The sequence below is a fragment of the Eptatretus burgeri genome, chromosome 5 (genome assembly GCF_056783735.1).
Source record: "Eptatretus burgeri isolate ZD-2024b chromosome 5, Ebu_testis_v1, whole genome shotgun sequence".
Classification (NCBI taxonomy): domain Eukaryota; kingdom Metazoa; phylum Chordata; class Myxini; order Myxiniformes; family Myxinidae; genus Eptatretus; species Eptatretus burgeri.
The window spans coordinates 23,905,516-23,920,511 of record NC_140965.1 but is presented as its reverse complement, the minus strand read 5'-3'; the positions used below and the strand labels follow the sequence as shown (position 1 = coordinate 23,920,511).

General features: G+C 42.9%; 2 protein-coding genes across 6 annotated transcripts in view; one reads left to right on the top strand and one right to left on the bottom strand.

Moving 5' to 3' along the window:
* Nucleotides 1-14,996, bottom strand: part of LOC147026071 (uncharacterized) — a 182,631-nt gene that overhangs the window by 105,025 nt on the left and 62,610 nt on the right. The gene's annotated exons all lie outside the window — the stretch shown is intronic.
* Nucleotides 1-14,996, top strand: part of PRODH2 (proline dehydrogenase 2) — a 91,819-nt gene that overhangs the window by 53,461 nt on the left and 23,362 nt on the right. For all 5 annotated transcript variants that reach the window (XM_085881104.1, XM_085881101.1, XM_085881100.1 and 2 more), the window contains exon 3: nucleotides 6,900-7,107. In XM_085881104.1, the coding sequence (XP_085737230.1) occupies nucleotides 6,900-7,107 (208 nt within the window). The remainder of the gene's footprint in view (nucleotides 1-6,899; nucleotides 7,108-14,996) is intronic.

Sequence of the window (14,996 nt, the reverse complement as noted above, 5' to 3'; positions counted from 1 at the left end):
GGCCTCGCCCCCCCACCCACCCCCCGGTCTGTCTGAGATATTTCTCCTCCTATATTTCTGCAGGGCGCTTAAGGTCTGCCAGCAACCCCCTTCTGGTAAAACTACCAAAATCAAGAATCACTGGTCTCCTTCACTCTTTCATTCCTCTTTTTTTCCCTGCCTTTGGAACAAACTTCCACACTCTCTGCAATCCACTCTCCCTCCAGGTCTTCAAAACAGCTGTTCACCACCATCTCTTATCTTCCGCTATCCAAAACCACGATCTTTTCGACCACCGCTAATCCACCCCAAACCCACCTCCTTCAAATTTCCGTCTTTCCTTCCTGAAAGTCCCTGTCATTTAAGGACCTGAAAGTCCCTGTAGTGTCCAGCTTATTTACCCTGTGTACCCCACCCCATCCCTCTCAGTCCAGGTCAGGTAAGGGAGCATGCGTCAGAGCAGCGCGTTGCTGTGTCCACTTTCCGCTGATACTCCAGGGGCCTCCGTCTGGCCATCCCCCAGGCATGCCTGGCACATCCCCATCTCCTTGAGATGCCGATCAACCTGCTGCAACCACGAGGAACATGGTTGGTCCATTGGCCTCCTCCACTCACAAGGCTCCCTCACTGAGAGAATCTGGTGAGCAGGATCAGTGTCAGGAAAACGAGCCTCATGGACTATGCAGGTAACAAATCTCATTTGAGTCTCTTTCAGCAACCGCTCGTTGGATACAAAGTCCGACTAGCGATAGCTAAGGATTCTCCGAAGAGACCTGGTACCAAAGGAATTAAGTCCCTGTCTCAGATCCCTGGTCAGAGCCCAAGTCTCACATCCATAGAGCAAAAATGGAAGCACCAAGGACCTGAAGACTTGGACTTTCGTCCTCCCGCACAGGTACCGGCAGCACCACACCCGATGATCCGGTGAATCCATGACTCCCGAGGCCAGACCCAGACATCTGTTGACCTCTGGCTCACAGACAGCAGAGACATGGATATCACTGCCAAGGTAAGTGAATCTCTCCGTGACCTCAACATCCTCACCACAAACAGGCACAGACAGGATAGCAGCATCCAAGATGTCATTGAAAGCCCGGATCTTAGTTTTGACCCAGGAAACCCGTAATCCCAGCAACTCCGACTCCTCATTCAGCACCCCGAGGGCCCCCAAAAGGATATCTAGCGTCGCCGCAAAGATGACTGCATCATCGGAAAAATCAAGGTCAGAGATCTTGACATTCCCAAACGATGTACCGCAGCTTGATCTCACAGACATCCTCCCCAGAATCCAGCCCATACAAGGGCTGAAAAGTTTTGGGGCCAGTACACACCCCTGACGAACTGTAGTAACAACTGTAAATAAGTCAGGGATGGTACCACCACATCTCACAGCACTCTCAGCACCAGTGTATAGTTCAAACATCAGATCGCTCAGTTTTGGTGGCACCCCACGAAGACCAAGAATACTCTAGAAGGCATTCTGATTCACTGAATCAAACGCTTTACAGAGATCAACATAGGCTGCAAGCAGCCCCTATCAAAACTCTCGTCTGCGTTCGGTGAGGACCAGAAGAGCAAGGACACGGTCAATCGTTGACCTCTTTGGTGTAAAGCCTGAATGCTCTGGACGCTGGTGCTCAAGCAGATGGTGGTGAACCCTATCAATAATTATCTGAGCAAAGACCTTGCCTGGCACTGAGAGCGGCGTCACCCCTCAGGAGTTGTTGCAGTCTTGACGATCACCATTCCCTTTCCAGAGAGGGACAAGACCCCTCTTCCAGGCAGTTGGGATGATGCCTGTGTTCCAGGCAGAGCACAGAACTGTGTGTATCGACATGAGGACAGGGTCCTGATGTTAAATTGCAGAGGTCATGCCAATCACGTGACCAGGTTCACTATTGCTATTCTGGTTCACAGTTCCAGACCCATCGGGACCAACACACGTCTCATAACCATTCCTATCAGTTCCAGTCGATGCATTGAAATTCCCCAAGACATGAAGAGTGTCTCGCCTGGGGCACTGATCAACCACAGACTCAAGTGTGGTATGGATGCATCATTCACGGTGAGATCACTCGCCTTGGTCGGAGCATATAGAGAGCCCAGGGACATGACACCCAAGGAGTGACAAATCCTTCGTCTCATAATACGCTCGTTGACCAGTGTTATCTCAATTATCATTGGAGTCAGCTAATTGGACACAGCTACAGCAGATTATTGGGTATGGTAACCATCAGAGTGACCAGACCAATAGTAGGTGTAACCTCCCACCATGATCTCGCCGTAATCTGGTCTCCGAACCTCAGAGAGTGCTGCAATACCGATGTCCAAATGCTTGAGCTCAGATGATAAGAGAGACAGGTGATCATCCTGTCTTTGGGATAGGACATTCCAGGCACCCACCCGAAAGGACTGCCTTCGGCTAACCCAAGGAGACCGCCGTCTGGTGGACGACACCTCAGCACCACCCCGACACACTCTCCCGCAATCTGACCTGAGAATGTTACCCCATGGTTTCCCTCCTATCATCAAAGATTGGGGGTCCCAAAGGCTTTGCCACAATCCCATCATCCGGTGAGTTGCCCTGCAAAGGGAAGCTGCACAGGAGATACTCCCACGGTGTGGGTTTTCAGATTTTTGAAATGCTTTTGGAATGTTTTGCGGAATGAAGGGTTTTACGGTGGCCGGAGTGCAAATCCTGCCACCAACCTCCTAATAAATTGTAACCCAACTGCAGGAGAACATCCGCAAACACAGTTGGGCACTACATATGGATGGCCGTTGGCTCACAAGGAGCTCCTCGTCCTTTGACAGGTTTTCTTCTTCATCCTGCTGGGTGTCCATATCATACACCCTCCTCACCAAGAAACTTGGTGGGGGAGACGGTTTAGTCAACGACAACCCGACCATGGAACAGGTTAGTACATGTTTACATGGTACCTCTCGTAAGTTACAGATCTAATCTGACCTGACGTGACCTGACAATATTCCTCTCCCTTCCACAGATCTCCTCATGTCTCTGTTACCCACTGTTTTTTCCTTCCCTCTCCCGCCCCTCTTGTCTCCTTCTCCCCTTGTTGTACATTTTGCGTATTAGCTCTCACATGAGCCTCGACATTGCATTCAAAAAACAACAAAAAAAAACAAAAACAAAACGTCTCGAATATTGTGCTGTGATCATATATTTGTTTCTCAAGGGAATGACACACAAGGAAATTCATGCTGATATGGTGCAAACATTAAGTTAATATGTTCCCTCATACAGTGCAGATAAGGAGTGATCTGCTAAGTTATATTCGTGGCAGATGGGGCACAGGCGATGAGCCATGGTGAGGGTAATGCCCTGCGGTGACTTCTGATGAAATGACGAATGCTGTTCTTGACATAGTGATGAGACAGGCAAGTGTATCACCAGCAGGCAATTGGCCTGTGTCCATGCCATAAGCAAAACATTGTTTTGATGGATTTTTCATGAAAAGATAAACATGAACAAGGTCTCAGCAAGAAATTTCACATCCCAGAAATTTCACACTATAGCAGAAGAGGGCAGGGATGCAATATGCATGTCAACTTCTTGGTGAATTTCAACATGCTCCACATGCTTTTGTTGGTCATGCTGTGCCCCAGGATGAAACCTTGGAACACCACTTTCATACCAAAATAAAAAACGAAGTAAGCAGTGGAAAACCTCAAGTTCTTTCCCAAGAAGTTGAAGACAGCTGCCTCCAACAGCAAGGTCATAGCAGCAGTTTTCTATGACTGCAAAGGTGTTATCATGGTGGACTCTCTGCAGAAAGGCATGAATACCAATGGCCTGTATTGTGTAAATGACTTGTGCCAACTTTTGTGAGAAATGATGAAATAAACTCCACAAAAAGTTCACAAGAGGTGGCTGGCTTATCCAAGACAATGCACCTGCATTTTTTGCACAAGTTGTCATGGATGTTGTGAGTGCATGTCGTGCCTTCCGAATTATTCAGCATCCTGCATATTCACTTGATCTCACTCACTCAGACCTTTTCATTTTTCTCAAACTGAAATCTGAGTTCTGGGGAAAGAAATTTGACTGCGGCTGTCATTGCTGCTATGGATAGGTTATTGCGGGAGCAGATGCCCATTGGTTTCATGATGGTATAAAAATGCTGGAGATACGTTCGACAAAGTTCAATGAAGTCAAGGGGCATTATGTTTAAAAATACAATTTTAAACTCAGCATTAACATTTGTAAGAGATATGTACACATCTACCTCTTGAAAGAGGGTAGGCATCTTTGGAATATGCATTTAGTGTATGCATATCCTTTGCAATCTGTTTGAAAATGGTGGGTAGGAGGTACAGACTGCTGTGTATGTTGTTATCAAAGCTGCATGGACCCCAAACATAACTTCCCAAGTACTTAAGAGTTGTCACTAAGGGGAAAAAATTGCACATCCTATGAGAACTACATAATTTAATTGGCCGACCACACCACTGTGTGATACTGTGTTTTACAGTACCTCCTGTAGAAGATTAATGCTGTGTTCGTATAGTGTATGTCTGGTTGTTGAGGGAGCTGAGCTGTATACAAGGCTGACATGATTAATAATGGCAGTGTGTCCACTTTAATTAACAGCTGATCATTTATTCAGGGAATCATGTCACATGTAATGCAATTGGTGGCATTTATGATGCACCGAGTGAGTATGATTTTACAGAAATGAGGTCAGAAGTAGATAGATAGACAACAATGATCACATTGATTTGTTAGGTCATCTCATCTCGATTCTCGAAGAAATTAACTTATAAAATGGGTCATGATGTCTGTCCGGTCATCCGTTAACTTTTTGCTATTTTTGCTACTCCTCCCTTAACACCTGGCTGATTGTTCTGAAATCACACAATCACTCAAGCTTCGATTTTTCGATTTTGGATCATGAAGGCTCCTGAGGGGAGGGGAGGGACCCCAGAAACTTCGGATCCCTACTCTGATTGTTCTGAAACTCGATACAGCCCATCTCCTCGATGATCTGCAGGATGACCCGTTCTTAGATTTTTCGATTTTGGATCGGGGGGGGGGGGGTTCCCCCAATTTACAACACTCGAACGCCCATGACATTTGGATTTAGCAGAGGTCTGAACTCCAACTTCAAGAGATGATCGTCAGCCCACTTGGGGCTCTTTATTTGTCTATAAAGTTACACTTTGACAGCTGCTGACAATTTAGAATTTATTTCAAAAGACCTGTGGTTGCTTGAAATAGATGATTTCAGAATTGCTCTTTCTGGCAGTAGAACCTTATCGACTAGACGTGCGGATACATGCCATCGATCAATCACATATAATAATTATTTGTTATCAATCATATTAAGACTTCGACAAGTTCAAAGACGGGGCACCTTAAAATGAGCTCCGTCCGACCGACCAATCGCCGTCCATGACTGATCATTTGTCCATGTATTTTTTTGTGCACAATGTTTCGATAGCCGTTAAACATTTAGCTTTCATATTCCAGATATCTATACCTCATGATATTATCTCAACCTGATTAGATCACAGCTGTGATTGTTGAATCATGTAGCCATGGCAATCATATCGGTAACTGGGCTTGTGCATGCAATATTACAAAAACCATTCAAGATTAATTTTCATATTCCATCCATTGGGGCCATACTCTATGCAGAGCATTGGTGCTGCCTAAAGCAGTCTCCTGGGCTCTTGGCACAATCTTGGACAGGTCGCCACTCCGACACAAGATACTCAAATCGCTCAATCATCCCGGCAACTCATTTTGCTGACCTCAGAAGGATGACAGGCTGAGTCAACCCCACCTGGTATTAATTCAACAGCCAAGCAGGATATGAACTCAGGACCCAAGGATCCCGAGCCCACCACCCTAACCATGAAGCAAATCTAAGTCTGGCGTTACACAGATCTAAGTCTGGTGTTAGCTTAGTGGTTAAGGTGGTTGGCTTGGGACCTGAGGCTCCTGAATTTGAGCCCCTTTTTTCCCGTTGAATTTACGCCAGGTGGGGTTGACTCAGTCTGTCATTCTTCTGAGGTCAACAAAATGAGTACCAGTGTACTGGGGTAACCTGCATTGAAGTGGTGACCTGTCCAGGACTGTACTCCTTGCCAATGAAACTGCCTTGGCAACCCTATGTGCCTTTTATGGTGTGAAAGGAATGGTATTATTATTATAACACATCTATTCCTCATGCCACAAAAAGATGGGGGACCGAGAGTATCAGCACCTTGTCTTAATTTGCATCTTGCAGTGTGACTACTATAATTAAAGAAAATTCAAAGAAAAGCTTTTTAGGACAACTATTACAGTTCCCCAAGATGAGAAAAAACAATTGCAAGAAGTTTGGAGATGAAGACGTGAAGCCTTTCCCAATATTACACGCTTTCCTGAGAAAAGCCTATCTGTATATCCCCACAGCATTGACATAAAGAAGCAATGATAAGTTTTATTTTGATCATTTGAAACCAATTGTATATGTCTCTTCCTGTATCACGAACGAATCCTGAAGATAAACTCGAATGGCACTCAAAAGCACTTACCTCTGACAGGCTGAACAGTTCACGTTTGTATCCCATGGATAGGCCGAATCCCAATCCGGATGTTCACAAATGTCGAATCAACTCGTCCTTGTCACACACTCAACCTGCCCACCAAGTTTCGTCCAACTCTGTGCATAACATTTTGAGATATCCTGCTCACAGACAAACAGGGGTTGAAAACATAACCTCTGTCCACTTTTGGTGGAAGAGATAACAAAGCAAAAATGTCACAAACAAATGCTGATAGGATTAAGAAAACATTGACATTGTGTAGTGACCTTCAGAAATTACGTGCTTTGTGTTTGTGCGTTAATGACTGATGTCTTGAGATAACTTCCTTCCACATTTACTATTTTCCTTGTATTTTGCCATACCAGTGAGTCATGGTACGATGGGAACCTGGAACAGATGAAGGTCTGCGTAGACCTTTCCAGAAACGACTCATTTGATTCTGTCTCCATGCACCAGACAAATTCTAACCATTTTGGCCAAAGTGTCCTTGACTCTGCAATCCCACGTAATGAAATTTCTGCTCGTCCTATGATGCAGCTGAAGATAACTGCTCTCATGAGTGCCAATCTCTGTGTGAGTTTTATTTTGTTTTTTAAAGCCCATCAACCTTCTCTTGTTTTGTTAATTCGTTGAATTGTGGGAAAAACGTTTAGATTTTAAATTGTGTGGTTGTGATTCTACGTTCTCTTATCGTGTTTTTAACACAAGGTATTGATATTCATTAAAAAGTTCCACAATGCAACAGTAATGCACTCGTACTTGCATCATTTGGAATAACTGCAATATTTTTGGCTGTATGAGTTGGCTGATGTGCGTTTGATTCCCTCGAGAAGGTCTTGAACTATTTTGGCCCCCTTAAGGGGGATGTTATATATAGCCCGTTGTCCTTTCTACAATCAAGTGCTTTTAATAGATTCCATGCAACATGCAGTATATATAATCAATAGAGCGAGTCTGTCTGTCTGTTTTTGTTTGTTTGTTTGTTCCTTATACGCTTCCAACCTGGGCCAATGTCTCTTATTTTTGTTGTACTGCATTATTTTCATACAGTACATGGAGGATCAACATCACAATAAAAACTCTCAATTCTTTTATTCTCAATAAATTTTTATTTTAATTCTCAATATATAATAATTTTATTCTCAATTCTCAATAAAATTTATGTAAAAACATGAAATACCTAGAGGGGGAGCACTCGATAGAGTGCAAAACCTCCGCCGCCAATACTGCTGGGTCACTTAAGTGAGCCTGATATCCTATTCATTGTAGGTCAAAACAGATCAGACTCTACTGAACCACGATTAAATAAACTGAACTAGATCGACGCGCATGTAGAAATGCCCAAAAAAAAATCGAATTTTTTTTTTCTCTAACAAATTCTTTTTTGGGGGGGTTGGAAATCAGTTAAAACATGTAGAAATGCAAAAAAAAAAAAAACTTTTTCAAATAAAATCGAAATTTTTTTGAAAAAAAGTTGCAAAATTTTCTCAGGTTTTTTTTTTGGACCAAGCCCAAAATCTAATGGCATGATCCTTGGACCATACCTAATCCCCCCACCAAGTTTCGTCGAAATCCGTCCAGGAGTTTTTCCGTAAAACTGTTCACAAACAAACAAACAAACAGGGGTGAAAACAGTAACCTCCATCCATCTTCGATGGCGGAGGTTAACGATGCCTTAGGTAAGCAGGCATTATATTATACATCACGTAAGGTTTGCCTGCCCCTCAAATCACATTGACTCGGGCGGTGGCGCGTCACTCCCTCGGCAGGGAGAGGGGCAGAGAATGGATTACGTTTGTGTGTTTTGCCGTTGTACGCCACGATCCTTGCTTCGCGCATGGCAAGTTCTCAATTGGATGTGACGCTTCACTAAAGTCTACATAACGTGATGTTGATCAGGTGAGCCAACTTGTCAGCCTGAATTTGAGCAGTTGATGAAAGCATCAGGACATTGTTTGAGGTATGCTAACCACCATGGAACCCTAGGAAAAGCTGATGTTTCAGGCCTTAACCCTTCATCGGAGCAAAAGAGTGGTTTTGCCAACAACATTCAAAATGCAGATTTATATTGTTTGCCACTGTAGATACAATTACACAACTTCAGTACAATTCAGAACATTTATTGAACAAACAAACAGATTTAATGTGCATGCACAGGTGGTTCTGGACAAACAAACTCACCCCCAGATCACTCAAATACAAGTGGAGAATCTTAGTCTTTATATAGTTTTCAGTAAGAGACAGTTTTTATCATTTTCTGGCACTGGCGCCAGTTCGCCTGGTCTTGACATTTTCCAGGTGAAACTTATCTTCAGTCTTCTTAGACAGCTCCTGCTTAAATGGTTGGAACACATATTCAAATCCGGACATATTAATCGCACAGAATGGTAGAATGACGTCAAACGCCAACTCTAATGGCCATTAAAACAAGTTTCCATCCTATATAGGTTAAAAGGTCAGTCTACTTCTTCGAAAGTGGGAAGATATATTATCTTGAAGGACTAAAGCTTAGTGAAAACATCTGGACATCTTCTTAAATCCACATTCCAATTTATGTCTTTTATAGGAAAGTCCTTAAGATAGCTTTAAAATGAAAAGCAATTCTTCTTTATATTCAACTTACTGGCAAAGTTTAACCTGTTTACATTTTTAATATACCGATGATCTTTCCATACAAAGGAGAAATATAGTTATATTAGTTCCAAAATGGATACATATTTAAAAACATATCATATTTGAGTACATTTTATTTCAGGTTTAATATATTTTATTTTAATATCAAGTTTTAATTATCATCAATTTATATATTTTATCACCCCCAAACGCATCATGATAAAAATATATCTACACCACCTACATAAATGATGAGGAAATTGACTTATTAATACCTGAATTTTAAAATGTCACTAATTTAGCAAGCAAATTGTTGTGTTCAACTTGATGTTTACTAGTCCCCTACCGGAGGTGGCTATAGGTTTGCTCTTTGTCTGTCCACCTGCATGTGTGTTTTTTTTTTTTTCGATTTTTTTTTCCCATACCCTTAACATATTCAATTGAAACTTCACACATGGCTTTATTATGATACTAGCAAATACAACCCATCGCTTCACTTACGGTGGTGTGAATGGGAGGGGGGTGGGTGGAGAAAGAGAAAGGGAGAGAGAGGGGGAAGGGGAGGCAGAGAGAAGGGAGGAAAGGGAGGGAGGGGAAGCGAGGAGTGGGTGAAGAAGGGGAGAAGAGTGAGGAAGGGGGGTGGAGGAGAGAGAGCGAGAGAGAGAGAGAGAGAGAGAGAGGGAGAGAGAGAGAGAGGGAGAGAGAGAGAGAGAGAGAGAGAGAGAGAGAGAGAGAGAGAGAGAGAGAGAGAGAGAGAGAGAGGGAGAGAGAGAGAGAGGGAGAGAGAGAGGGAGAGAGAGAGGGAGAGAGAGAGAGAGAGAGAGAGAGAGAGAGAGAGAGAGAGAATGAAACAGAGAAAGAAAAAAAGGTGACGGGTAGAGGGGGCGTTTGCAAAGAGAGTGATATGTCATGCTTAATGACCGAACACACACACAAAAAAAAATCTCATGTCAGAATAGCTGTACACACGATAAACAGAGTTTGTAATATAATGTTAACCACAGGCACATCTGCAAAAACTTTGATATCGCAGTTCCAGAAAAATTGTGGGAACATTAACCAAAAGCATGGACTGAAAACATGGAAGAACCATCACGTATGACCTCGTCATCCCATCGAGCGTGAACATAGAAAACAAAGCATTGCGACCAGATCTCATACTTAGATACAAAAAAGAGAGAAGAAGGCATTGCTAAAGGCCCAGTCACACCTTGACATTTTAGCCAGCTAATGCCGATTTTTGAAAAATTTGTCAAAAACGCTGGCACACGTCGAATATGTTATGGGTAAGTTTTGGAAACATTGAGAGCACGCTGAAAAACACTGCCATACGTCGTAGTACGCTGGCTTTCATCATTGTACTTTGCGGTTGTCCTCAAATTTTAGCATGCTCGAAATTTTACGACTTATGCCAGCGTATGACTCACAAGTTCCGTTACGCTGGCCATAAGTTGTAGGCACGTTATGCGATCGTTGACACACGTCGACACACGTTATTTGTAAGTTAATCATAAGTCGAAACACGTCGAGGTAATGTTTAGCATACCTGAAACTTTTTTCTAACCTATGAGTAACGTGTTGTAGGCACGTTACGCGATTGTTGACACACGTCCACACACGTTACTTGTAAGTTACTCATAAGTCGAAACACGTCAAGGTAAGGGTTAGCATCAGTGTTCCAGACTCCCTGGTTTTTTTTTTCTTCGGTATGACGGTCATGTTGACACTTCGATTTCTAGTGCGGTTATGATTTAAATTGTTGAGCGGTAGCCTATTAATTATATTATATTATAACCGCACTAGAAATTGAAGTGTCAACATCACCGTCATACCGAAGAGAAAAAAAAAAAAAAAAAAAAACTAGGTGAGGGCGGACATGTGGGTGGTTGGAGTGTCAATGGAAGATGTGGAGGATAGAGAGAAATGGAGACGGTTGATCTGCTGTGGCGACCCCTAACGGGAGCTAGCCGAAAGAAGAAGAAGAAGAAATTTCGACTTATGAGTAACTTACAAGTACCTTTTGTCGAAGTGTGCCAACGATCGCATATCGTGCATACAACTTATTCCCATCGCATGCGGAACGTGTGTCATACGCCGAGTACGTCGTAAAATTTTTAACACGTTTAAAATTACAAGACGTACTCCACTTACTACGATGCATGATAGCGTACTTTAGCGTTCTATTCACGTATACCAAACTTACCCATACCGTATTCGACGTGCGCCAGCATTTTAGATGCATTTTTCAGAGGTCGGCATACGCTGGCAAGATCGCCAAGGTGTGACTGCGATGTTGACACTTCCATTTCTCCGGCGGTTATGATTTGAATCATTGTGCGGCAGCCTTTTCATACGCTACGCCACGTGATCGTCGGTGATACGTGCAGCGCGCTATGCATAAGTTAGACTATCATTGGGCATAGGTTGTGAACGCCAACAACAGGCTAAGCATTCGTTGGTATAAGTTATCTATAAGACAACGAAACGTTCTGTGTCCGTTACTAATATGTTATGCATACGACCAACTCATTATGAATACGTCCGAATCTTTAAAAAAACATCAAAAGTTCAACGTAAAGGCCCGGTCACACCTTGACGTTTTAGCCAACGTATGCCGGTTTTTGAATTTTTTTTTCTAAAACGCTGGCACACGTTGAATACGTTATAGGTACGTTTTGATAACATTGAGAGAACGCTGAAAAACACTGCCATACGTCGTTGTACGCTGGCTTTAAACGTTGTACTTTTTGGTTGTCCTCAAATTTTTTCATGCTTGAAATTTCACGACGTATGCCGGTGTATGACTCACACGTTCCGCTACGCTGGCCACAAGTTGTATGCACGGTCTGCGATCGTTGACAGACGTCAACACATGCTACTTGTAAGTTAATCATAAGTTGAGACACGCCGAGGTAATGTTTAGCGTACCCGAAACTTATTTCTAACCTATGATTAACGTGTTGTTGGCACATTACGCGATCGTTGCCACACATCGACAGACGTTACCTTTAAGTCACTCATAGGCTGAAAGACGTCGGTATAATGGATCGTCCTTGCATCAGCGTTCACAGCCACGGCCAGGACACTTATTTGCAGCATTCTTCAAACTTTTCTTCGGCATGACGAGGATGTTCACACTTCGATGTCTAGCTTGGCTATGATTCCAATTGTCCATCGGCAGCGTCTATTTAAAGTAGTCGAGTTTGAGCATTTTAACATCTTCAGAAGAAACGCTTCAAATTTCCAAACCCCAGCGTCAAAAAACAAAGGCGAGTGACAGCAATTTAAATCGTTCATTGTAAACAATGAGAATAGTTGAGTGGTACCGTTTAAAAGTCGTTGAGTGTAAAAAAAATCCAATTGTTGAGCGCAAGCGTCTACTTTCAATAGTGGAGATGCAGCCATTTAAATCGTTGAGTGGCAGCCTATGAATAGCAAACCCTACGTCACCGGCAAAGATAAACTGCCGCACGATATGGATAAGTTAGGCTATCGTTGGGCATAGTTTGTGAACGCCGGCTTCATGATAATTATTCGTTGGTATATCGTATCTATAAGTAATCAAAGCGCTCTATGCGCATTATTAGTTCATTGTGCATTTGTCCAACCCGTTATGAATAGACCTAAATCGTAAAAACAAGCCATAGCTCATTGTTGAAAAAGCCCCATAAAAAATTAGCCGCGAAGAACTTCGAACAATGGTGAAAAGATGTCTCCTACCCGTGGACACGCGGACGCAAGGACGATCCATCATAACCCACACCCTCCCCCTCACACTCACCTACTACTGCCAACATGAACAAACTACTACTAATACTAATACTAATACTGATACTGATACTGATACTGTTACTGCTGACATGGACATCGACTCAAAAAGGACTCGAAAACACTGTTGGGTTCCCCTTTTATGAGCAGCATTTTTATATACCAATTCCCAAAACCGCTGGGAACACGTCTTTATATGGCAGTTGTAAGCTAGAAACACGTTAATTTTTTTTTTTGTCGACCGGAAGACGTCATTGGAATACGTCAACATACGTCGATGTGTGTTGGGACTACGTAAAGAATTGGTTCAAAGCACGTCAAACATAAGTTAGAAATAAGTTTCACGTAAAAAAGACATTACCGCGACGTGTTTCGACTTATGAGTAGCTTATAAGTAGCCTTTGTGGACGTGTGTAAGCGTCCACATATCGTGTGTAAAACTTATCCCCATCGCATGCGGAACGTGTGTCATACGCCGAGTACGTCGTAAAATTTTGAACATGTTTAAAATTTCTTGACGTACTCTACTTACTATGACGTATGATAGCGTACTTTAGCGTTCTACTCACGTATACCAAACTTACTCATACCGTATTTGACGTGCCCCAACGTTTTAGACACATTTTTCGTAGGTCGGCATACGCTGGCAAGATCGCCAAGGTGTGACCGCGATGTTGTCACTTCCATTTCTACGGCAGTTATGATTCGAATCGTTGTGCGTCAGCCTTTTAATAGGCTACGTCACGACATCGTCGGCGATGCGTGCAACGCGCTATGCCTAAGTTAGACTATCGTTGGGCATCGGTTGTGTAGGCCGACAACAGGTTCAGCATTCGTTGGTATAAGTTATCTATAACACAACGAAACGTTCTGTGTCCATTACCAATGCGTTATACATAAGACCAAGTCGCTATGAATACGTCCGAATCTTTAAAAAAAAACATCAAAAGTTCAACGTAAGCCAGTGTTTTACATACATTTTAATACGTTGCCATCGCTGGCTAAAACGTCAAGGTGTGACCGGGCCTTAAGCCAGCGTTTTATATACATTTTGATACGTTGCCATTGCTGGCTAAAACGTCAAGGTGTGACTGGGCCTTAAGTGAGGTGTTGATGCCAGTGATTTTGGACGAAACAATACAGAAATCAAGAAAATGACCAAATACCAAGACCTCAAGAATGAAGTGAAAAGATCTTGGAAACTGAAGAATGGCAAAGTTTTACCAGTGATAGTTGCAGCTTCGGGAATGATGACAAAGAACCTCACAGGTATATTTAGAACCATTCCTGGGAATATTATTACACACGAACTACAGTTGGAAGCCGTCCTGGGCTCAGTAACAATCCTGAAGAGAGCCCTCGGCACAAAACTTTGAGAACAGAAACTTCACAACTTGGTCCATGAATCGTGACCCCTTACCGAAATGAAGGTGGATACTTTGTGCCCACCCTGGGAGGACTCCATTCCACATTCTGAAACATACCAATCAAACATACCAATCATGTGAACATACCAATCAAACACACAAAACACACACACACACACACACACACACACACACACACACACACACACACACACACACACACACACACACACACACACACACAGATTTACCTGTTTCTTTGAAAGAGGATTTAAATTGGGTAATTAATGAAATTCAATTTAAAAAATGTACCAAACCAAAGAACACAAAATGTCGATCTATACTTTATACCTTCACAGCGAGAACAAACATGGCGAACATCTGGTCGGATGGACCTTGTTGATTAAAAAAAAAATTGTATCGATATCAAAGTGAGAGGTGGATTACAAATGGACTACAAATTACACAAAGCGATCCTTGCAGATTTTCAGTGGATAAGACACCTTCTCGAGGCACCCACCGTGGGACCCAACAAAGGGAGAAACGTGCATCTAATCAATGTGAGATTGAAAAAAACAACGAAGCAACTTGGAGAGCGCTCGCCAAGTGGCTTAAGCATTCAAGCAAGCACTCAAACGAAACGGTGGATATGAAACGGTTCCCTTAGCATGCAATTGGCAATCACCGACCCATCATATTAAACATACACCTTCC